Source organism: Cetorhinus maximus, chromosome 36, assembly GCF_964194155.1.
Source record: "Cetorhinus maximus chromosome 36, sCetMax3.hap1.1, whole genome shotgun sequence".
Classification (NCBI taxonomy): Eukaryota; Metazoa; Chordata; class Chondrichthyes; order Lamniformes; family Cetorhinidae; genus Cetorhinus; species Cetorhinus maximus.
In genome coordinates, this window is record NC_135914.1 from 5,447,624 (window position 1) to 5,471,394 (window position 23,771).

At 45.2% G+C, this 23,771-nt stretch overlaps 1 protein-coding gene across 1 annotated transcript; it reads left to right on the top strand.

Annotated features, from left to right (window-relative positions):
• On the top strand, positions 1–21,971 carry anp32e (acidic (leucine-rich) nuclear phosphoprotein 32 family, member E). Its single transcript, XM_078534116.1, has 7 exons — positions 1–276; positions 12,791–12,940; positions 13,718–13,840; positions 15,269–15,422; positions 16,056–16,219; positions 16,406–16,466; positions 18,954–21,971. The coding sequence occupies exons 1-7, from the start codon at positions 223–225 to the stop codon at positions 19,019–19,021; spliced, it is 774 nt and encodes a 257-aa protein (XP_078390242.1). The 5' UTR covers positions 1–222; the 3' UTR covers positions 19,022–21,971.
• Positions 21,972–23,771: the final 1,800 nt, after the last annotated feature.

A 23,771-nucleotide genomic window follows, 5' to 3' on the forward strand; every position in this document is an offset into this window, starting at 1 on the left:
GGAGGCGGGAGCCGCAAAGGCTGTGCTGAGTGTGTAATGGAGGCTTGAGTAGCTGTGGTAGAGATAAAGGTTGTTTGTCCTTGGCTGGAGCCTGTGTGTGTGTGTGGGAGAAAGAGAGAGAGAGTGAGGGAGAGAGGAGGGGGGAGGAGAAGCAGTTTTATTTATTTATTTTTTTTGGAAGTTTTTCTTCTTGTCCTTTTTTTAAAAAAAAAAGCTGGAAAAATGGAGATGAAGAAAAGGATCAACCTGGAGCTGAGGAACAGGAGCCCAGGCGAGGTAAAGGGTTTATTGCACATTAATGGAGTGAGCTTTAACACCACATGTCACTTGTGTTTGTGATTTTCTTCCTCTTCAAGAAGAAAAGTCCTGATTACTCACTTCATCCTCCTCCTCCTCCTCCAGGGATGCAATAATTTCCCTTTAAACCTTTTCCAATTCACTTTTTAAAAAAATGTTTTTAAATTTTTGAGTTTGGACTTTTTTTTTGATGCACATTTTGTTGTTTTTTGTTTTGATGTTTAACTTTTCTCTGCTGGGATTGGGGGGGGATTGGGTGAAGGTTTTGGACCATTTGTCTTTTTTGGTGTGAGTTTTTAAAGAAAAGCCATATATCTAAAAGGTGGAGAGTTTGTCTTCTCCCCCCTCATCCACCTCTCCCCCCCCCCTCCCCTCCACTTCTTTATTTCCCTCTCTTCTTCACCACATTTCACAGCAAATTCTCTCTACGGATTTTTTTTTTTAATTATTTTTTTCACCTTTTATTGTAATAATGTCTTTACAAGGCCTTTTAGGGATCATGTTGTGGCCTGAAAGTTGACGAATACGCCGTTGAAGTTGAAAGGTTTTGCTGAATTTTAACCAAATGGAGTGCAAAGTTTGGAGTAGGTTTGACACAAGCTGCTCATCTTGATGATTTGCTTTTATATTGCGGTGTTGGATCACAAGCTCCCAAAGATTGGGGCTGGTGTTTCTTTTTTTTAGTCTTTGGACTTCAATGTGTGTTTTTGTGTGTGCGTGTATATTTTTGAAAGTTCCACATTGTTCATTTAAAATTGTGAAGGGGGTAAAGATACAACCTTGTGAGCTTCATCAGTTCTTTAAATCTCAGCATTCAGGACAGAGGTGACATTTTGAAGTTGTTGTTTGATGCAACTGTTTCCTCTTTAACGCCCTGTACTTTTGCCCTCATTGCCCACCCTCTCCACCTTTCCTTGCTGTTCACAAAACCAAGTTTGACTGAAAAGTCTATTATCTACACCCCACCTCCCCCTAACTCCCCTACTAGTCAGTGCTTGTATTAAATTGAAGGCACTATAAAAATGCAAACTGTTGTAGAGTTGTAACTTATCCATCTCAATGCAATGAATGGTCCCAAGATGACCTGGATTGCCCACGTTATACCATCCTGTTGCGTGTCTGCATCCTTCCTTTCCATTCCCAGAATCAAGATGAAAGTTTTAATCTACCTGGTCGGACCAAGTATAGACCCCTTTTTAACATCATGTGCTATTGTCTGCAAATTCACTTCCATGGATGACTTCTCTCACCTCTGCTGATTCATGGATCAAGATGGTAGCATTGTGGTCATGTCACTGGACTAGTAACCCAGAGAGCCAGGCTGATGCTCTGGGTTCAAATCCCACTATGGCATCTGGTGGTATTTTTAAAAATCAATTAATAAAAAATCTCGAATTGAGAGCTAGGCTCGCGATCGCGAAACTACCATTGATTTGTCGTAAAAACCCGTCTGGGTTCACTAATGTCCCTTTAGGGAAGGAAATCTGCTGTCCTTCCCTGCTCTGGCCTACATGTGACTCCAGACCCACAGCAATGTGGTTGACTCTTAAATTGCCCTCTGAAATGGCCTAGCAGGCTACTCAGTTCAAGGGCAATTAGGGATGGGCAACAAATGCTGGTCTTGCCAGCAATGCCCGTTAAAGAATAAGAAAAAAATTGCAACTAGATCTTCTGTTTGGCCAAGGTAGGACGCGACTGTGATCAGTTTACTCAGATCAAGCATACAAAAGTCCCTGTGCAAAAGCACCACCCAGTGTGGAATGGGACCACGTGGACCAGAAGATCCCTAGTCTCTACTGGGTGAGCTGATCTGTCCCAGGGCAGCAATTGGTGTATAACCATTGACAACAGCACCCCTTTCTTCGAAGGAAGGAAAATGGCCAGGATTCTTGCTTCTGTCCTCTGCCTGTTGTCTCTGGGCGAGGGGGAGGAATGGTTTTGGCTGTGAGGTCTTTAACAGTAGAATAGCCTACAGACTCACATGAGTAGGACTTGGTGACTTTTTCCTATGGATCTGTAGCTGAGCAATAGACAGGTGCATTTGTGGGGGTGGGGGTGGGGAGGAATCTGTTCAATGTTTGTATTTTCTCACAGCTGAGGACTGAAGTGGTAGTTAGAAGGTAACGATTCAGTAAGTTTTATGGAATAGCTTGTGTGATGACAACCAACCTATTTGCTTAATGCAGCATTCTTTTAACTCCCTTGGGTGTGTTATCCCTTGTTACCTGGCACTGGTTCCCTGTCTCCCCACAGGGAGCCATACTTCGTGAATGAATCTAGACGGGGCCTGTTGGCAGAATGTTCAGTCTTGGGAGGTATTGTACTCGAACCTGATTGATGCCTTTCTGCACATGTGGAAGTGAGTGAAGTGTCACAAGGCACATATAATCAGACACGTTTTGACAGTGCCACATAATGAAATACTAGAACAGATGATCAAAAGAATGGTCCCAAGATGTAGGTTTCAAGGGGTGTCTTGGAGGAGAGAGAAGTGACGAGGTTTAGGGAGGAAATTCCAGAGCTGAAGCCAAGGACTCCAATGACGGAGTGAAGGAAGTCTGGTGTATGCAGGAGGTCAAAATTGGACTCTGCTTGGACAGCCCTCTTGGAGGGTTCTCGGGCTGGAGGTTACAGGGAAAGGGAGAGGTGAGGTCGTGGGATTTGAACAGAAGATGCAAATTTTGGATTTTAAAGTGTTGATGGACCAGAAGACAGTGTAGGTTAGTGAGCACAGGAGGGCTGGGTGAACAGGACTGGGTATTATGAGTTAGGATATGGCCAGCAGAGTTTTGGATGAGCTAGAGTTTGTGGAGGGTGGAAGATGAGAAGCTGGCCCAGGAGGGGTCTAAAGATAGATCTTTGGGGGACTCCACAGGTAATGGAGTAAGAAAGGGCTATTGGAAGTGATTCTCTCACTACAGCTGGATTTATAAGCGGAGGTTGTCCTACCAGCAGCCCTTTGGAGGAGGATAGTGTAATCGGGCTGCAGACAGGTATAGAAGGACAAGGAGACTTCGTTTACCAGCGCCAAAGACAATGGCATCTGTGACTTTGATGGGGTCATTTCAGAGTTGTGGCAGGGCTGGGACCCTGATTGGAGGGATTTGTATATGCAGGAAGGTGGGCATAGATTTGGGAAGTAGCAACATAATCAAGGATTTTGGAGAGGAGAGAAAGGTTGGAAATGTGGTGGTAGTTTGCAAAGAGTGAGAAATTAAGAGTGGATTTTTGAGCAGCTGTGTGACGGCCATACTTGAAGAGGAGGGTGGAAGAGAACCATTTGCAGTGCCAGGAAAGGAAACTGAGTGGTCAGTAGGTTAGCGGGAATAGGGTTGAGGATGCAGGAGATCAGTCTCGTGGACAAGATGAGCACAGGAGGGGATGAGGGGCGATGGGAGAGATATTGGAGAAAGATGTGAGTTCAGGAGGAAACTGGAGGTGGAGGGGGCGGTAGAGCTTTTGTCCTGGTGCGCTCGGGAAGGAAGATTTATTTTGTTTGGTGTTATATGGTCGAGTGGAATTGCGAAAGTGCAGCTGATCTTGGAATTAACTTGGCCTGAAGTTGAAGAGCCTCTAACTGAAATGGTGTAAATAGCGGTGGTGTCTTGACTTCTGCTGTCAGACTGATAATGGCATTAGGTGCAGGAGCTGAATCTGATTTCACTTTAATCCCAATAATATTGGTCTGGTGTTCAAGACACCTGCCAAAGTAAAAGAGGAAACCTCTGCACATCCGAAGGTGCCCAGCCACTGAGTTGTAGCTGTTGACGGAAGCAGCATTAAATGCAGATTGCTCAGTCCCGTGGGATTGTCAATAGGCACCAGTAACACCGAGTAAGGAAGAGTGGGTGAGTCGCTATTTTAGCCCTCCCAAGTGGCTTCCAAAAACAGCTTGTATGTTCAACAATTCCAGTTTAAACTCGGATAGCTCATCTCTGCTGTGGGTCAGGAATGTTGAACCAGTATTGACTTGAGAAAGCTGCTTGCTTTGCCTGCAAAGAACTTAATTGTCTCCTCCGGTCCTGGCTGTCTTCATATCCTCTGCAGGAGTTTCCTGAGGCTTCTTGGCTGGGTGTTCCTGCCTGGCATTGTCTGTGCAAGTGCATTCTCTGCACTTTTATTGGGAACTGGCTCCTTCTCTCCTCTGGGCAGAGGGACCAGTCAACATGGCAAATTTATCTGTGCAGCCAATGTGTGATCCCAAAATGTATTGACTTGCCTGTCCTTTTATTTTCCCTCACCCTGCCCTTGTTCTTTGACCTTTGTTGTCTTCTTACATGTAGAAACTAATGGGACGGGTGGATCTTTGGACTGCAGGGACTGTTGCGTGAAGCCTGATCTTGCCCTTGGCTTTTTCCCCCTCCCAGTGCCACTTGAGTAATGATGAGCAATTTGCTTCACTGTTCCCTCTTGTCCATGGGTAGTTATAGACCCATGAGTTTCTAAACTCAGTGCATGGTTTGAACCTTGTGTTTCCCTGTATGGTTTAATGGTGCTCTGGGTGATTTACATATAGCATGCACATAAGACCATAAGATGTAAGAGCAGAAGTAGGCCATTCGGCCCATTGATTCTGCTCCACCATTCAACGAAATCATGGCTGATCTGATAATCCACGCCAGTTCCTGTAATACTTGCCCTGTTTCTTACATCTGAATTACTGAGTAACTTCACGGGATCTTCATGATTTTTGAGCTGATGCACTCCCTGGCAATGTTAGTGGAAGTGTAAATGGGAGACTGTGAGGGACTTGAGGGGAAGAAAAGATCTCCCTCGCATCCAATCGCTGCCACAGTGCCATGGCTGAGACAAACCCATGTCAATTGCACTGTGATGGACAAAATGCTAGTTGTTGTTACTGGATTCAGGCAAGTGACAAACTACCCATGTCCTAGTCCCTCTATATTGCAACTTTAATGTAATAAAACGTTACAAAGCAAAATTTGACACTGATCGGATAAAGGCAAAATACTGGGAATGCTGGAAATCTGAAACAAAAAGAAAAAATGCTGGAAAAACGCAGCAGGCCTGACACCATCTGTGGAGAGAAAGACAGGGTTAATGTTTCGAGTCTGTATGACTCTGAAGAAGAGTCATACGGATTCAATGTTAACTTTGTCTTCCTCTCCACAGATGCCATCATCTGATCGGACCTGCCTGTAATCATTACAGTGTCGACTGTTGGTGCTATGACCGACTATATTGTCCTTGCATCGATTCGGAAGGCCAGAAGAATTTTTTAGGAACAAGAATTGGCCATTTGGAACAAACTAGTCAACCTTTTTTTTTTCCCCTGAGATGAAGCATAGCTGCCTTGCCTGGTGCCCACACACGCTCACACCACAAACACGTTTCAATGGGCAAGGCTGACCAGGAGCAGGAACCCTGGCTCTTTGCCCTCAATCCAATGTCACTGCAGCCTAATTATAGTTATTTATGTTGCCTCGGCTGAGACCAGCTAACTCCACACTAAGAAGTGAGCCAAAGGCCTTTCTGGTCTGTTCGGCTATAACTGCTGACTGAGCCATTGGGTGTGGGGGTCCATCTCACAGGCCATATTGGTAGTGGAGGTCTGTCCTGATGCTTAACTGGTTAAGCAAGTGAGCCAGAAGGATTGGGAAGGAGCTCAGCCTCTGTTCTGTTGCCAGCTGGGACAATATCAGTGTTACTCAAGATTGGAAGCAGTCAGACAGGGTCCCTGCTGCTGATCACTGAACTGTGACCTCCTGGACAGTACGTTTTGGGCATGGCTGTGGTGATAACCTCTGGCAGAACAGCTGGTTTTTTTACATTTGTTCATGGGATGTGGGCATTGCTGGCTAGGCCAGCATTTGTTGCCCATCCCTAATTGCTGTGTTCAGAGGGCATTCAAGAGTCAACCACATTGCTGTGGGTCTGGAGTCACCTATAAGCCAGACCAGGTAAGAACAGCAGATTTCCTTCCCCAAGGGACATTAGTGAACAGGTTTGGTGACACTTGCTGTCCAGGCCTGCCTATGAAGAATAGTCAGCTGTGCCCAGTACCAGAGGAGCAGTCACCACATGTAGCATTGAAGGTACTCGGTAATAGAATACAAAAGGAGGAAGATTTTTGACTGATTTGGGCTGAGATGTGACATATCTGGATTTGTAATGGTTTTCAGATGTGGAAAGGTTGCAGATTGAATCTCAAATTTTTTTTTTAAATTGCATTTATATAGTGCCTTTTACAACCTTCGACAACCTAAATCTTGTTTGAGGATGTACAGTTACACTTCAGTGGGATCCAGGGATCTACCTAAATGGGCAGCCATTACAGCTTCATCAGCCTGTCATCTGATAGCACTTTGTTTCAGGGAAATGCTCAGTCCATTGACAGATTCATTCATCACTCAGTGAATTACTTTTGAGGGGTGGTCCCTGCTGTAGTGATGCCCTTCATGGTTGAATAGCTTGCCATATCTCTTTTGATGCTTGTTTTGTGTCATAGTGGTGACTGGCTATAAAAGAGGGAAACTCCCCAGCAAGCAGCTAATGCTGTGCACGAGGAAAAGTGAAAACAGTCTGTCCAGCCAGGTGACAGGCCGCCCCTGGTCCCTGGAGACTTGGTGTGGTTGCAGTGGCATGAGAGCTGGTGGGGTTGGGGAGCGCAACATTTGCCTGGTGAAGGCCACTTTAAGTATAGAGGTGGTGGGTGTGTGTAGGTTTTGTCCAGGAGTGCACAGCAGAAATTATTTGGAGAGTGAGATCTGAAGTGATGGAGGTTACTGTACTGATGGGAAGTCTTATCAAAAATAGTGTCCATGTCCCTCTTGCCGATACTTTGGAAGGTGGAGTTTGTTAGTTTTGAAGAGGTTCATCTCTCTGACAGTTACGTAGACACCAGCTAAAACACATCAAAAAGTTGCAAATCTCTTCCACTTGATGACCAGCACTGGTAAAGCTGAAAATTGGATAACGTGGGGAAAATAGGAAGTTGGCCACGATAGCAGATAAAAATAGAAAAGCAGAATATTTAAGTGAAGAGGGACTGCAGAATGCTGCGGTGCCGAGGGATCTGGGTGTCCTTGTATAGCAAGTCATGGAATGTTGGCCTCTATTGCAAGGGGTGGGGTGGAATATAAAAATAGGGAAGTCTTTCTCCAACTCCCTCCACCACTGACACCGTGGCAGCAGTGTATACTGTATACAGGATGCACTGCAGCAACTCACCAAGGCTCCTTCGACAGCACTTTCCAAACCTGTGACCTCTGCCACCTGGAAGGACCAGGGCAGCAGATGCATGGGAACACCACCACCTGCAAGTTCCCCTCCAAGCCACTCACCATCCTGACTTGGAACTATATTGCTGTCCTGTCACAGCTGCGGGATCAAAATCCTAGACCTCCCTTCCTAACAACACCCTCACCAGATAAACTGCAGTGGTTCATCTCAAGGGCAATTGGGGATGGGCAACAAATGCTGGCCTTGCTACCGGCCCATGAAAGGATGGATTTTTAAAAAAACAACTGTATATGATATTGGTAAGACTACACTTAGAGTATTGTGTACAGTTTTGGTCTCCTTACTTAAGGAGGGATATTGTTGCATTAGAAGCAGTTCAAAGCAAGATGAAGGGATTTGTCTTATGAGGAGAGGTTGGGCCTATACTCATAGGAAGAATGAGAGGTGATCTTATTGAAACATAAATAGAACAACAAGGGGTCTTCCATCTAAGATGGAGATGAGAAGGAATTTCTTCAGAGCGTCGTCTAGTCTTTGGAATTCACTCTCTCCCAGAGAGCAGTGGAGGCTGGGTTGCTGATTCTATTCAAGGCTGAGTTACACAGATTTTTGATCTACAAGGGTTACAGGGGGTAGGCAAGAATGTGGAGTTGGGGCCGCAATCGGATCAGCCATGATCTTATTGAATGGTGGAGCAGCCTGAAAGGGCCAAATGGCCTTCTCCTATTTCTTATCTTATTGCAGGCTTGGTGACTGACTCCTCCAGCCAAAGATGATCACATTTAATGGGCAAGACTATCACTGCTTGGCTGCCCTGACACATGAACGTCCACAGGAAATTACTGTATGTTGTGCTGTTCTGGAGGACTGGAAGTTATGCATCATGTAATATTTTACTTGAAGATGGAATGGTGTCCTCTGTAAGCTCAAAGTCTGACTTAAGGAAATCAAGTCTCTAGTTCAAGAGTTTACGTTTTGTTTGGTATAGGAAATTTAGCAAATTAAAATGTTAAATATTGCTGTAAAGAGAGATATGCTGCTGAAACCTTTCACCTTGAACTCATCAGGACAAATGCAAAAATGTCAAATTTCGAACTATCACAACAATTTATGCCACAAAAGAAAAGGGTGCTGATTGGCTGAGCATTGCGATGGAGAAAGCAATAGGGAAGTTATAGGCTCTCCAGATTCCCAGGTAATTTGAAAAAGGCGCAAGGCTTGAACATTTTCCTTTTGTTTGCATAGAACAGCCCCCTGTGTATGAATGTATGTTGCTTCTAGCAAGTGTAAATGAGCCTTGTTATGAGCTTGACTGATTATCTTAAATTAGTTGTTAGTGTAGTTATTAGCACACTCAGGATTGTTCAGGTATTACCCAATTGTGGAATTGCATCTAACAGATATTTTTGTTTGATTTTTGCTAGCATGGGCTGGTTGTTTGTTTTTATTCCTTCATTCGTGGGATGTGGGTGTTGCTGGCAGGGCCAGCATTAATTGCCCATCCCTAATTGCCCTTGAGAAGGTGGTGGTGAGCTGCCTTCTTGAACCACTGCAGTCTACTCTGTACTTTGCCTATGACAAACGATCAAAGGAGCATGCTGTTTGATTCAGAATTGACTTGCTAACCAATCAGCACCCACTTCTCTTGTAGTACAAATTGTTGTGATTGTTTGAAATTTGGCACTCTTATGTTTGTCCTGTGGGCTCAGGATGAAAAGTTTTGACACCATGTCTCTCTCTTCAGCACTAATCAAATTAAAATGTGTTCAGATTGCAACTGGGAATGCCCAGCATTTTCAGTTGAATTGGTGTCAGTAATGACGTGAGCACCTTTTATATCCAATTTTAAACACTTCTATGTAAGCACATGTTTAGTTCAAAACAATGGGATGGGTCTGGGCACCAACCCTTGCTGCTTGGTTTCTAAGGCTTGTGAACCATGCTATCTCTAATGGTTGACTGTTACTCATTGGGGAGCAGAGGAAACCCTGCTTGGTTTCCTGGCCCTTGTTTTAAAATGATTTTTAAAAGAATACTAAGCATCTGTCCTGACAGAAACAGGCTGTGAGAGGCCAGTGAGTTCAGTGCATCATTATGCTTTCTGGCTTCTGGACATCAGGAAGTCTTTGACTGCAAATGCTTAGCATAGAGTCATAGAGGTCTACAGCACAGAAAAAGGCCCTTCGGCCCATCGAGTCTGTGCTGGTCAAACAAGTACCTAACCATTATAATCCCATTTTCCAGCACTAGGCTCATAACCTTGTATGCCATGGCATCGCAAGTGCACATCCAAATACTCCTTAAATGTTACGAGGGTTTCTGCCTCTACCATCCTTTCAGGCAGTGAGTTCCAGATTCCCACCACACTCTGGGTGAAAAAATTCTTCCTCACATCCCCCCTAAACCTCCTGCCCCTTACCTTAAATCCTGGTTATTGATCCCTCCACCAAGGGGAAAAGTTCCTTCCTGTCTACCCTATCTATGCCCCTCATAATTTTATACACCTCAATCATGTCCCCCCTCAATCTCCTCTGATCCAAGGAAAGTAACCCCAGTCTATCCAATCTCTTCTCACAACTAAAAACTCTCACCCAGGCAACATCCAGGTAAATCTCCTCTGCACTCTCTCTAGTGCAATGACATCCTTCCTATAATGTGGATTCCAGAACTGCATGCAATACTCTAGCTGTGGCCTAATCAGCATTTTATACAGTTCCAGCTTAACCTCCCTGCTCTTATTCTATGCTTCAGCTAATAAAGGCATGTATCCCTTATGCCTTCTTAACCACCTTATCTACCTGTCCCACTACCTTAAGGGACCGGTGAACATGCACACCAAGGTCCCTCTGATCCTCGGTACTTCCCAGGCTCCTACCATTCATTCCATGTATTCCCGTGCCTTGTTTGTCCTGCCCAAGTGCATCACCTCACACTTATCCAGATTAAATTCCATTTGCCACTGATCAGCCCATCTGACCGGCCCGTCTATATCCTCCTGTAATCTAAGGCTATCCTCCTCACTATTTACCACCCTGCCAATTTTCGTGTCATCCGTGAACTTACTGACCAACCCTCCTGCATTCAAGTCTAAATCGTTTATGTATACCACAAACAGCTAAGAACCCAACACCGATCCCTGTGAAACCTAAGATGTCATCCCTCCTTACTGCTGTAATTGATTCCTTGATCGATATTGCGATACCCCCTCCTCTTTTACCTACTTCCCTGTCTCGCCTGAAGATCCTGTATCCTGGAATATTGAGCTGCCAATCCTGCCCCCCTCTCAACCATGTCTCTGTGACAGCAGTGACATCATACTTCCATGTGTTAATTTGTGCCCTCAACTCATCCGCCTTATTCGTCAGACTCCTTGCATTAAAATAAATACCATCCAACCTTGCCAAACTCCCTTGTGCCTTAACTGGCCTATAGTTTCTATGCCTTCCAGACTCGCTTTCTCTTCTAATTTTGACTCTGCATCTCCCCCTGCTGGACCTCCTCTGAGGATCCCACCCCCCCTGTTGAGCTAATTTAAACTCTCCCCAACAGCACTGGCAAACCTCCCCGCAAGGATGTTGGTCCCATTCTGGTTCAGGTGCAACCCATCCGCCTTGTACAGGTCCCACCGCCCCCAGAAACAGACCCAATGTCCCAGAAAACTTTGATCAGCCAATGTGGACATGGGGTGGGGCAAGTCTGGATACTGGGATGTGACATTACTGCAGCCATGTCACCTCAAGTCATTTGTCTTACAACAGTGCAGGAGCCTTGTAAGTACTTCACTGTGCAAGTTCAGCAAAGGCTCAGTGTTTCGAACTTGGGTTGTGATTATAACTTTCTTCACTCATCATTTCTAATATATTGCATCCTGAGGCCTCTCTGCTGCTCAGTGTCCACAAAGCTGTAATTTATAACCCCTTTATTGCCCATCCCTAGTTGCCCTTAAAGTGGTGGTGAGCTGCCACCTTGAACTGTTGCAGTCCATGTGGTGAAGGTACACCCAGTGTTGAATACATACTACTGACTGGACAAACATTAGACTTTAGATAGTTATAACATTGAAGGAGTCTGTTTCCATCCTTGTTTGTAAAGAATGTATATTTTTATTTCTGTTGAACTGTGGATTAAAGTTACAATGGCTGCAGTTTGAAGGACATGTCTACTGGAACAGTGTACAATGTTGCTGTGCTGGAACAGTGTGCCATGAAAGACAGGATGGTGCCAAAGAGGAGTCTGGTCTAATGGGGACTGCCTGGCAATAACGTTTTAACTGGCTCCTGACCGGGTGACCAGGGTTTGTGTGAAAGCAGTGCAGCAGATTAACTCCTAGCCTGAAAAGAAAAAGACCTAAAACCTCTTGCTCCTGTGTGTGTAAGATTCCAGTAATTCTACAATAACAGCTAGCTGGCTTTTTCTCCCCATATCTCTATAACCTGCTTGCTCTTTGAAAACTCCTGTCAAGAGGCAAGGGGGAAAATAAATCGCTGTTAGACATTGAAAGGCTAGTGGTCAGCCAGTGAACTAAATACTGAAAGTGCTGGAAGACCACCTCCTGTCATCAACAAAGAACTGAAAGGAATTGGAGAGACATCCATCAAATCCTGTATTCTGGAATTGATGCTTTTGAACTGTTTTATCCCACCCTTAAAATCCATGTTTTTGTGTGTTTTATGTTGAAGAAACATGAAGAGAGTTGAAACAGATTGCAATGTTGGAAGGGTTTGGAAGCTTCTCCTGCCCCTGACATTAGCTCTGACCTGTGGTTAGGTATCTTGATAGTTGCAGCTGTCTGCATGATTTGTGTTGTTGGCAGGAGCTCTCTGACCCTGGTAGCAGGTTACCTGCAAATGGTGCATTGGATACCTGGATGTCAGGTGGGGTCCCTTGCGGGTCTGCTTGATTCTCCTGTATTCGTTGTATCCCAGTGATCCAATGACCTGTAGTGTGTAGGCAGCTAGAAATACAATCCTCAACTCCCTGGGAATCTTATTTCCAGTTTCCTGGTGCATTTCCATAGGCACAGGGTACCCTCCTGGTGTCATATCCACATGGGCAATGGGTCGCAACAGACTATCCTGCTGTGCCATCACAGCCACTAGCTCATAGCCCTTACACACAGCAACTAAGGAGGAGGTGGTTAGTGGATAGCGATCAGGAGTGAGATTGTAGGTGTCTTGTTTCATGATTGTTGTATACACTAGGGCACCTGCTGTCAGGAGTTTCATTGCACAGAAATGAAAATGAGCAGCTGTCACACGCATGTGTTTTTTTTTCTTTGCTCCTATTTCAGGTCGCGGAGCTGGTAATTGACAATTGTCGCAGCAACGAAGGGGAGATTGACGGGTTTGACGATGGCTTTAAGGAGCTGGAGTATCTCAGTATGATCAACGTGGGACTCAAGTCTCTCGCCAAACTCCCAAACCTGCATAAACTCTTAAAGGTGAAGTTTTACAGCAGCGTATTTTTAGAAGCAGTTTGTCGGGAGTGGAGGAATGCGGTTTCCGATGGGAGACGGGGCTTGCTGCAGAGTTTATCGTGTATCTCGCCACACTGACTTTCCTTCATGTGTAAGCCATTCCATCTGAACCTGATCCTGTCCTGGAACATGGAATTTCCAGTAGCATTGGCTATTTTATTTTGTTTCTATATCCCCTGAGAAAAGTTGAGCTGTTATGGGGGTTTAAAGGCCTCCCTGGTAGAGATCCAAGAACTACCTGAGAAACTGTGGGGTATGTAACCGCTGACAACACCATTCAATCAAAATCTCACAAGGTGGATTTGTTCCCTCGATTACTGTTCTCAGTTACTACGGTAAACGCAGGGGAGTTATCCCCGATGTCCCTAACCGACAAGTTACTCCCCATCAACAGCATCAAAAAATATGATCTGGTCCTATCACGTTGCTGTTTGTGGAGGCTTGCTATGCTGCTGTTTCCTACGCTTCAAAATACTAAATTGGTTGTAATGTGCTTTGGAATGTCCTGTAGTCTGAAAGGCATTAATATAAATGCAAGTCCTTCCTTGTTTCTAGAAGTGAGGAGCCCATCCACCCTCTGTCCTGAGTATGACCTGTGGGGCAGGTGCTTGGTTTGTGTACTGTTTCCTCATCACTTTGAAATAGTTTCTAAAACATCTGGTAATGAGGCCTTGTTGTGAAAGTCAATCTGACCTCACCTGATCTCTCTCTCTCTCTCTCTCTTTCTCTCTCATTACACAGCTGGAGCTCAGTGATAACTCCATCTCGGGAGGACTAGATTTACTAACAGAGAAATGTCCCAACCTTGTGTACCTCAACCTCAGCAGCAATAAAATCAAAGACTACAGCACAGTGGAGCCTCTGGTAAGTGACCATTGCTCAGATATGGCAATACATGCACATTAATGCAGAAAGTGCCTGTAGGAAAAAGCAGTTTGGTTGGAAAGGGAAAAGAAATAGTTTATGAAGATAGGTGTAAATACTACTCCAGTGCACAACTGCAGCATTTGTTTGAGTTTTTATGGTGTTTTGAAGATTGGCAGAATGATCCTGCCTGCAATATATGTGAACCAACCAAGTCCAGAATGCCTGAAAACGTGAGTGTTTGTCTGCATTAAGAGCTCTGATTTTTCGCTCTCTCTCTCTCTCTCCCCCAAGGATGGGAACTGTGGGTTGAGATCCACTTCCTTCCTGGGAGGGGATGGTCAGCATGTTCCTGACCTTTCCTTGCCATTGTTGGATCTGTTTGTTGCAGAATCTTTGTTGTGTAATATCCAATGTTTTCCGTATTGGGCTTCATTCAAAATAAAAACTGATTTGTGTAATTTGCTGGTTCATGAATAGGCTTTCCGGAACCAATTCTCAGTGTCTTATTCCATGCAAGCACCTCTATGTTGTCTGTTTCACTCACCTTTTTTTCCAGCCGGCTCTGTAGAAATTAAAGACTTGCCTTTTTTTTTTAATGTCCTTGATCATCTCCGACATATTGCAGCCAGGGATGCTTTGCCTGCTATTAATCACCGAGCTCTTTGTATTGTACTGATCAACATGAAGGTGACCACAAGGGTCCTTTGAAGGCACCTGACTACTTTTTCTGAAGTGGCCTGGGAGGCTTGTATATGTGAAGGGTTGGAGACTGCACTGTGGTAATAAATGCTGAGTAAGCTTGAAATAGCATTTCCACTTTACCTCAATCTGTTTTTTTCCTCCCAGTGTGTCTCGTTGATATGGTGATCAGCTGACCTCTGAATTTCCTATCTTTGTTCCTTCCTGCCAAGCTGCACGTTTGTGCTTCATTGGCTGTAAAGTATTTTGGGACATTTTGAGGTTGTGAATGGCACTTTGTAAATGGAAGTCTCTTTTCAAATACGTCATCCATCTTGTCCCCATGTCCCTACTGTGTCGAAATCAAGGTCCGGTTTTAATTCCTTGTCCAAAAATATTTAACTGTGTAGAATTTGTTCCATCTCTCAGTATTATCCTTGTATTTTTTTTCTCAGATTCCAGTGATATCCTACATTGGGTCTCAGCTTGCACTTCACCTCAGTTTCTCAGTTTAGTGTCCTGTGCTGCTTTTGACCTACTCCAAACTTTCTTGATTGTTTTGGTTTGAGAGTTGGTGATTTGAGTCTGACCAGAGGATTTAATACTGCTTTAAATTATCTTTTTTTTTTATATAGGTTCAGTAATGTGGTAATTTTGCATGTGCCTGAACAGTGTGACTAACATCAAAGGCTCACAGCCTTACTTTGTTCAGATCCAATCTTTAACTTTGGTCGTCTTAAATTTCAGAAAAACCTGACTCATTTGAAGAGCTTGGACCTGTATAACTGTGACATCTCCAACCCCAATGACTACAGAGAGAGCATCTTCAAGCTCCTCCCTCACATAACTTACTTGGATGGCTTTGATCGAGATGACCAGGAGGCCCCAGAGTCTGATGAAGGTGGGTTAGAGATGTATGCTTCAGGGTGGGGACCTGGAATCTCTTTCACATCCGTCCTGCTCTTTTATGGTCAAGAATTTTCTCTCATTGTCGGTGGGATGATTGCATTTTCACCACTTCCTCCAGAGTTTACAATCTCACGGGGAGTTTTTTCCAGTGTTCCATTTTTCAGTGCATCACCCAGATGACTGTTCTTTTGAATATTACTGGCTGATTTGACTTTGGGAGCATCATGGCCAAGACTGAGCGTTTGCTGAGTGTATAATTCGCTTTCGCGCTCTTGTACTCGCTCCCTCTCTTGTGCACCTGTGGTTGTAATGTGAGACTCCAGCCGACCTGTTAGTTCAGATAGTGTCACTTTCTTATAGCAAATTGTTTTGAAACCCCTTAATTCGACTTTTGTATCCTGAGTTTCCAGATGCATTTTCTCCTGATTTCCAGTAAGCCGTCAAGCCATGGCACTGGTAGACTTATCAGTCCCTAGTGTAGCCCAAATCAGTTGCAGGTTCCTCCAGTAATCCAGTGGACACGTGCATTGTATCATGTTCCATCCAGACGGGAAGCTGATCTTTTGGTACTTCACTATTGCAGAGTGATGCCTTTATATAAAATATCTCCATGTTTCTTCTACAGAGGAAGGTGAGGAGGATGAAGATGGAGCTGGTGCTGCAGAAGAATATTATGACGATGAAGATGAAGATGAGGAAGAGGAGGATGAAGATGAGGAAGAGGAGGAGGATGAACAAGAGCCAGATGGGGAGGTTGGGCTGTCTTATCTCCTGAAAGAAGAAATTCAGGTTTGTTTTATTTACATATATGATATTCATAAGTAATCTGGTGATTTTATCACCTTCCTGTTTGTGGGACTTTGCCACATTTCCTACATTACAACAGTGACTACACTTCAAAAAGTATTCAGCTGTAAAGAATTTCAGGACATCCTGAGGTTGTGAATGGTTGTAAATGCAAGTTGTTTCTTGCAGGATGATGAGGATGATGACGATTATGTTCATGAAGGAGAGGAAGAAGAGGCAGATGATCAAGGTAACACTTTTATTTGCATAAAGCTGTTTGTATCGATGTGAATGCATTCTTTGTGTGTACACTATATATAAGCTTAGAATAATGCAGTACAGAATGTGGCCATGCATGCCTGTGCTGGCTCTTTCTTGGCTAAAGCTAGCCAATTAATTCCACTCCCCTGCTCCTTCTTCATGCCCCTGTATTTCCCAAAAACCCCTCAAGGGTTCATCCAATTTTATTTCGAATTGTTACTATTGAATCTGCTTCCACCTTTTTTTTTCAGGTGGTGCATTCCAGTTCACAGGTCACTGGAGGATTAAAAAAATGTCTCCTCTTGATTCTTTCACCAACACCTTAAATCTGTCCTCTGGTTACTGACCTTTATATGGAGTAGTGTCACCAGATTGAGCTCAAATCCCACGTGGCAGTTTGAGAATTTGAATTCCGTTTAATAAAAAGAAGTTGGCACAGTGCCAACCACTGCCATCATTGCTAATGATGCGTAACCATTTTTCCAGGACAATTTCCAATTACTATTCACTGTCACCACAAATTGATTTAGAAAGGCACTGCTTACAGAATATAAACTTACTTACTGGCTGCTACTTGTAATTTGGATAGCTCTTCATACCTGAATTAATATATGTAGCTTCCAGTACATGCAAATGTGCCACACTGTGAGCCTGACTGACCATCTTATATTGGTCGTCAGTGTAATTCTTAGCACACTGAGGATTATTTAGCTAATGTTGTTGTCCAATCACGGAATCACATCTAATGTTGGACACTTTTTTGAGATTTGCAAGCACGGGCTGGTTGGGTACAGTCTGTACCTTGCCCGTTGTGAATGGTGGCTGGGACATGCTGCTTGATACTATCTGCCTACGTACTTGGCGTCACACTGGCACAGCCAAATGAGCTCCCCTTCCTGACCTGACTAGTTGAGAAATCTGCCAGGGGGGTTCTCTAGCACGGTCTACCGCAAGCCGACCTTCACTAGTCGGTATATGCGTTGGGATTCTTACGGTTCCACACGCTATAAGATTTGGTCTTATCGGCAGCCTCGTACATAGGGCCCGAGCCATTTGCTCACCACGCAAACTCAATGCTGAAATAGGGCGTCTCAAACGGCACCCTGCTCAGATGGTACTCTGATCGTAGGTCGTTTTGTGCCGTATATCATGCAAACTCATGAACAGGCCTAAGGCCCAGAAAAGTGCCCGGTCTGCTCCGGATTATCCTGGAAGGGCAAGGTATCTAAAAACAAATATGAGCAACAGGTGAAGCTAGCTGTTTCACGCTGCTACTATGCAGTAGCAGCATGGATGGTATTTACCACAAAAGGGATGCTGCCATCAAGCCAAAAAGATGTTCTGCCTATCTCTCAAATGACTAATGTGGTATGTGAATTTCAGTGCCAGTGTGATGCTAGGTATGTAGGCAATACATCCCAAAGACTGGCAGATAGTATCAAACAGCATGTCCCAGACTGTACCCAACCAGCCCGTGCTTGCAAAACAATGTCCAACATTAGATGTGATTCTGTGATTGGACAACACTAGCTAAATAATCCTTACTATGCTAAGAATTACGCTGACGACCAATATAAGATGGTCAGTCAGGCTCACAATGTGGTTGCATTTGCGTGTACTGGAAGGTACGTAGATTAATATAGAGGGTCCTGTTTGCAGACAGAAAGGTACACACGTTGCACCTGTTTCAGCTAAACAAAATAAGTGACAGCCATTCGCTGACTCACTCCTCGGGACAATGCCTTGATGAATCAGGGTCAAGCTGCCTGGTTTAAATTTCAAATGATGCTTGCCAGTTAAGTGTCAGTCACCATCACCTGGTGCATTCTCAATGGCAACACATCTACCAATCAGAGTCCACGTGCCAATCAGCGCACTCTTCACATGTAGTATAAATTGTTGTGTTCCCCTTATTAGTATTCTTGCCAAGTGTCCTGATGGGTGCAAGATGCAAAGCTTTGACATGACTCTTTCAGTAATACTCAAGCTCTGTACTGCCAAACTACTATTTGGAATAAATTAACTGTATAAACCAATTTCCTTGTCATGTGAAAATTTACTCATTTTTGCATGTTTAAAAAATGACCATAAACACTCTCACACCACTAGCTTCCTGCCAGCTGCGAGATAGTTAATTTCAGAGTTCCTGAACTACTACCTTATGAAACACTAAAGTTTCAAGCATCATTTAATAAGGGTTGTACGGCTAGTACAATTGTTAGCACTGTTTTGTGTAGTTCATCTGACTCTCTTCAGCCTCTGTCACATGCTTTAATGCACTTGGATTTATTTATATCGAATGAATCTCGTTAACACCAGCCTGCCCACTGTACGTTAAGTGGCCATGAAGCTGTCAGATTTTTGTACAAAGTGAACTGATTTCAGGGAAGGAAACCCGATGAGTTGAGTGATTTGTGGGACTGAAGCCTGCAGCAGGTGTATGCTATATATTGACTGAAAGTTGTTTCTCCTGCAGAAGAAGCTGCCACTCAAGGACAGAAGCGAAAACGAGAGGCGGAAGATGAAGGCGAAGATGATGAGTAATTCCCTCTAAAGCGTGACCAAACTCCTGTTCCATTACAATACAACTCTTGTTGCATTCTTTCTATTCTTTAGATGGTAACTGTCACAATAGGAGTTGAAGGGGGAGGGAGATGGAGGGTGGGGGGAGGCGGAGGGGGAGGGTGGGGTGGTGGTGCAGAAAGGGACTAGGAGGCAGAGGAGTGTCCTGGGCAAAGGAAATTATTTAATTCTACTTTGAAACCATTCCCATTATACTGGCAGTGTTCCAGAAGCATTTATTGTGGCCCCTTTTTTGTTTTGTTTTTGTTTTTTGAAATTCCTTTCCATGGGAACCTGTTTGCGTGGTATCTTGTACTTCAACTCGGTGTGTGTGTGCAAGGAGTCAAAATAAAATTTGAAGAACTAGTTTATCTCCTATGATGTTACCCATGGGGAGCTGAAGCTGGTGAAGCAGGGGGACAAGAATGGACCAGAAAGAGCAGACTCAATTTTAAAATTCTCCACCAGTCTCTATTCTATTTCTCAAATTCGTGTGTCCAAACTTGCTATGTAAATTTGTCATACCATAATTACACCCACCCTTCAGTGGAGGCACCACAGCCCCACTGTGGACATTGCAATTAGAGCAGGACAGCTTACATGGGGAGATTTCCAGTATAAATGAGGACACAGGAATTTGATAATGGAAAACTTGTAATGATAAAGCGCACTCAGTTTTTGACCCTATTCCAAGATTACTTTCTCACTTCTGTACTGTGCAATGAAATATTGAGAAGCTCAATATGCTGCTCCCAGGTTTTAGTCACTGAGATGTTGACCTCTTGCACAAACTCCAATTGTGTTCTGTACTTGCAGTTGAAATTGGGGCAAGGAGTGCAATGAGGGTATTGCCTGGAATAAATTCCTCAAACTGCGGGTGCCCCAGATAATTTTAGAGTTTTTAGGTGAGATGGAATGTGGAGAACACTGTCCATTCCCCTGGTACTGAGGCCAACTCAACAGACGAGCTTTACTCTAAGCCATTCTGCTAGTACCTGTACGAGAACCCTCCGTCAACATTTTCCTGCTGGTTGAGTTTTAAAATGTTTTTTCTTATTAAGGTCCCCAGAGAGTCTGAACACTGGAGATGACCCTGAGGATTTTTTTTGTCTGGGGGAAAGGGCACTGGTCTGGGGATTGTATACGTTGCAGTAACAGCCGCTCCAGTGGCTGACAGGAAGCTACTGTGTGCTACACTGTGTGATCCTCATGTTGTTCGGTTTCTGAAGGATCTTTATGATCATACTGCATTAGAGCTGGATCTGAGAGCATCTCGACCTATTTTTCTCGGGAGGACTGGGAAAGATGTGGGGAGGAAGAAAGGGATTAAGAGCATACCATTATACTTTGTAACATTCAACTGTAAACTATTATTTGAAAGGAGCTGGATTTTACACTGGGTTAAGATGTTAACGATGTACAGCTGGGTGTAATTTTTGCAAGTGCTGTTTTAAGTAGATTACTGGCACCAATGCTGGAATCTCCCTTCAACTCCTATCAGTAAAATGCATTTTTAACTGTAAAACCATTGCTGAGAATTCTTCGATTAGATGCAGACAGTTATTCACCAGTAGGGGTGGGTTTTGTATTCGTAGATCTTGTGGTTTTTAGCAATACCTATAAACGAGCACTTTCAGAATTTATTTTCCCTCTCTCAAGATTGGAGAAGTCCCTTGGGAATCAAAATCTGATCAGTCAAGAGAAGTTATAAATGATTTTTGTTGTCCTTTGTCCACTTAAAGGGACAAAAGCAAAATACTGTGGATGCTGGAAATCTGAAATAAAAATAGAAAATACTCTGGGCCTGTTAGTGTCTCTGGAGAGAGAAACAGAGCTAACATTTCCAGCCTGCAACCCTTAAAGGGAGTGATGTGGTCTTGGCGCACTGATTTGTACAGTGCGACCAAGGTTTGGTGTTTGATTTTTGTTCTCTCCCTACTGTCAGCTTCCTGAGGGAGTGCCGAGGTGGGTAGTCTAGACCTGAGCTCTGCTCTTGTATGTTACTCTAATTGGCTGAAGAGTGTGACTTCCCCTGCCATTTCCAGTCTTGTGCTTTCACTTTTATTTTCCCCTCTGGCCTGGTTGAGTCTAACGGTCCCTTGTGATGGGGAGTGCAGACATTTATTCTGTACCACCTCCTGTCTGTCTGCTATTCCAGTGAACGCCTCTGCCTTTGTAACCATCCTCCTTCCCACTCCTCCCATAAATAAATTCTGATGGTGCTCTAACTGTAACACACTCCAGTTTTTAAAATGATACCTTGTAAATAGTCTGTTTGGTCTGCTTTTTAAGAAAAAAAAAAGTCCTCCTCCCTCTTTTGTGTTTAAGTTGTATTTGGAAGAATAGTTTTTTTTTATTTTTTGGTTTTAGAATATACTGTATTTGGATGAAGCCATTGTAGGATTTTTAAATTTGGAATAATGAATTTGGAGCATTGTTCTGCTTCAGCATATATATCTAAACCAGAGCAGTAATGCTGCGGTGGTCCGTGAATGTTTCTCAAGTTGCTTTTTCTAGGGATATTCCCAGGACATGTGCTTGCAGCCTCACTTCCCCAGCTTTAAATGTTCCCCTTTTGCACTAACCTCCAAATCCTTTTTCCTTTATCAATGATAACTAACATCAGTAACAGATTTGTGAAACTTTTTTCTTTAGTACTCCTACAGATTTTTCTCCTAGATTTATAACTCTCCTCGCCCCACTCCAGTATTTTCTCCCAGGCCCATTCTCCCCCCACCCCCCACCTCCCACCCCCCCAAACGTGACCAGTTGAGCCTTCCTCATCTTTGTTTTAATCACTGGGGGGAAGGGTTATTTTAGCCATTGATAGAGCCTCCTGGGAACAGCTCTGGGTCTGTTTTGTGCTGTAAACTTAATGCTGGTTTTTATAAATTAAAGTTGCACAAAATAAAGTTCCAAACGTTTCAATAAAGTCTTACTTTGTCTATTTGTGACATTCCCGCCTGCAGAAAAGTAGAATATTGGGGATGCTGTAAATTACTGGGTAGGTCGGGCAGCCTCTGTGTGGACAGAGGATTCAGGTCAGTGACCTTTTGCCATCAACCTGCAACCCGCTGAGATGTATGTGGGTGGGGTGTGTGATATGGGGGTTGGGGGTGGTGGGGTGTGTGATATGTGGGGGTGGTGGGGTGTGTGATATGTGGGGGTGGTGGGGTGTGTGATATGTGGGGGTGGTGGGGTGTGTGATATGTGGGGGTGGTGGGGTGTGTGATATGTGGGGGTGGTGGGGTGTGTGATATGTGGGGGTGGTGGGGTGTGTGATATGTGGGGGTGGTGGGGTGTGTGATATGTGGGGGTGGTGGGGTGTGTGATATGTGGGGGTGGTGGGGTGTGTGATATGTGGGGGTGGTGGGGTGTGTGATATGTGGGGGTGGTGGGGTGTGTGATATGTGGGGGTGGTGGGGTGTGTGATATGTGGGGGTGGTGGGGTGTGTGATATGTGGGGGTGGTGGGGTGTGTGATATGTGGGGGTGGTGGGGTGTGTGATATGTGGGGGTGGTGGGGTGTGTGATATGTGGGGGTGGTGGGGTGTGTGATATGTGGGGGTGGTGGGGTGTGTGATATGTGGGGGTGGTGGGGTGTGTGATATGTGGGGGTGGTGGGGTGTGTGATATGTGGGGGTGGTGGGGTGTGTGATATGTGGGGGTGGTGGGGTGTGTGATATGTGGGGGTGGTGGGGTGTGTGATATGTGGGGGTGGTGGGGTGTGTGATATGTGGGGGTGGTGGGGTGTGTGATATGTGGGGGTGGTGGGGTGTGTGATATGTGGGGGTGGTGGGGTGTGTGATATGTGGGGGTGGTGGGGTGTGTGATATGTGGGGGTGGTGGGGTGTGTGATATGTGGGGGTGGTGGGGTGTGTGATATGTGGGGGTGGTGGGGTGTGTGATATGTGGGGGTGGTGGGGTGTGTGATATGTGGGGGTGGTGGGGTGTGTGATATGTGGGGGTGGTGGGGTGTGTGATATGTGGGGGTGGTGGGGTGTGTGATATGTGGGGGTGGTGGGGTGTGTGATATGTGGGGGTGGTGGGGTGTGTGATATGTGGGGGTGGTGGGGTGTGTGATATGTGGGGGTGGTGGGGTGTGTGATATGTGGGGGATATGTGGGGTGTGTGATATGTGGGGGATATGTGGGGGTGGGGGATATGTGGGGGATATGTGGGGGTGGGGGATATGTGGGGGTGGGGGATATGTGGGGGTGGGGGATATGTGGGGGTGGGGGATATGTGGGGGTGGTGGGGTGTGGGATATGTGGGGGTGTGGGATATGTGGGGGTGTGGGATATGTGGGGGTGGGGGATATGTGGGGGTGGGGGATATGTGGGGGTGGTGGGGTGGGGGATATGTGGGGGTGGGGGATATGTGGGATGGGTGGGGGATATGTGTGAGATGTGGTGGGGGGTGTGTGTGAGATGTGGTGGGGGGTGTGTGTGAGATGTGGTGGGGGGTGTGTGTGAGATGTGGTGGGGGGGGTGTGTGAGATGTGGTGGGGGGGGGTGTGTGAGATGTGGTGGGGGGGGTGTGTGAGATGTGGTGGGGGGGGGGTGTGTGAGATGTGGTGGGGGGGGGTGTGTGAGATGTGGTGGGGGGGGGTGTGTGAGATGTGGTGGGGGGGGGTGTGTGAGATGTGGTGGGGGGGGGTGTGTGAGATGTGGTGGGGGGAGTGTGAGATGTGGTGGGGGGAGTGTGAGATGTGGTGGGGGGAGTGTGAGATG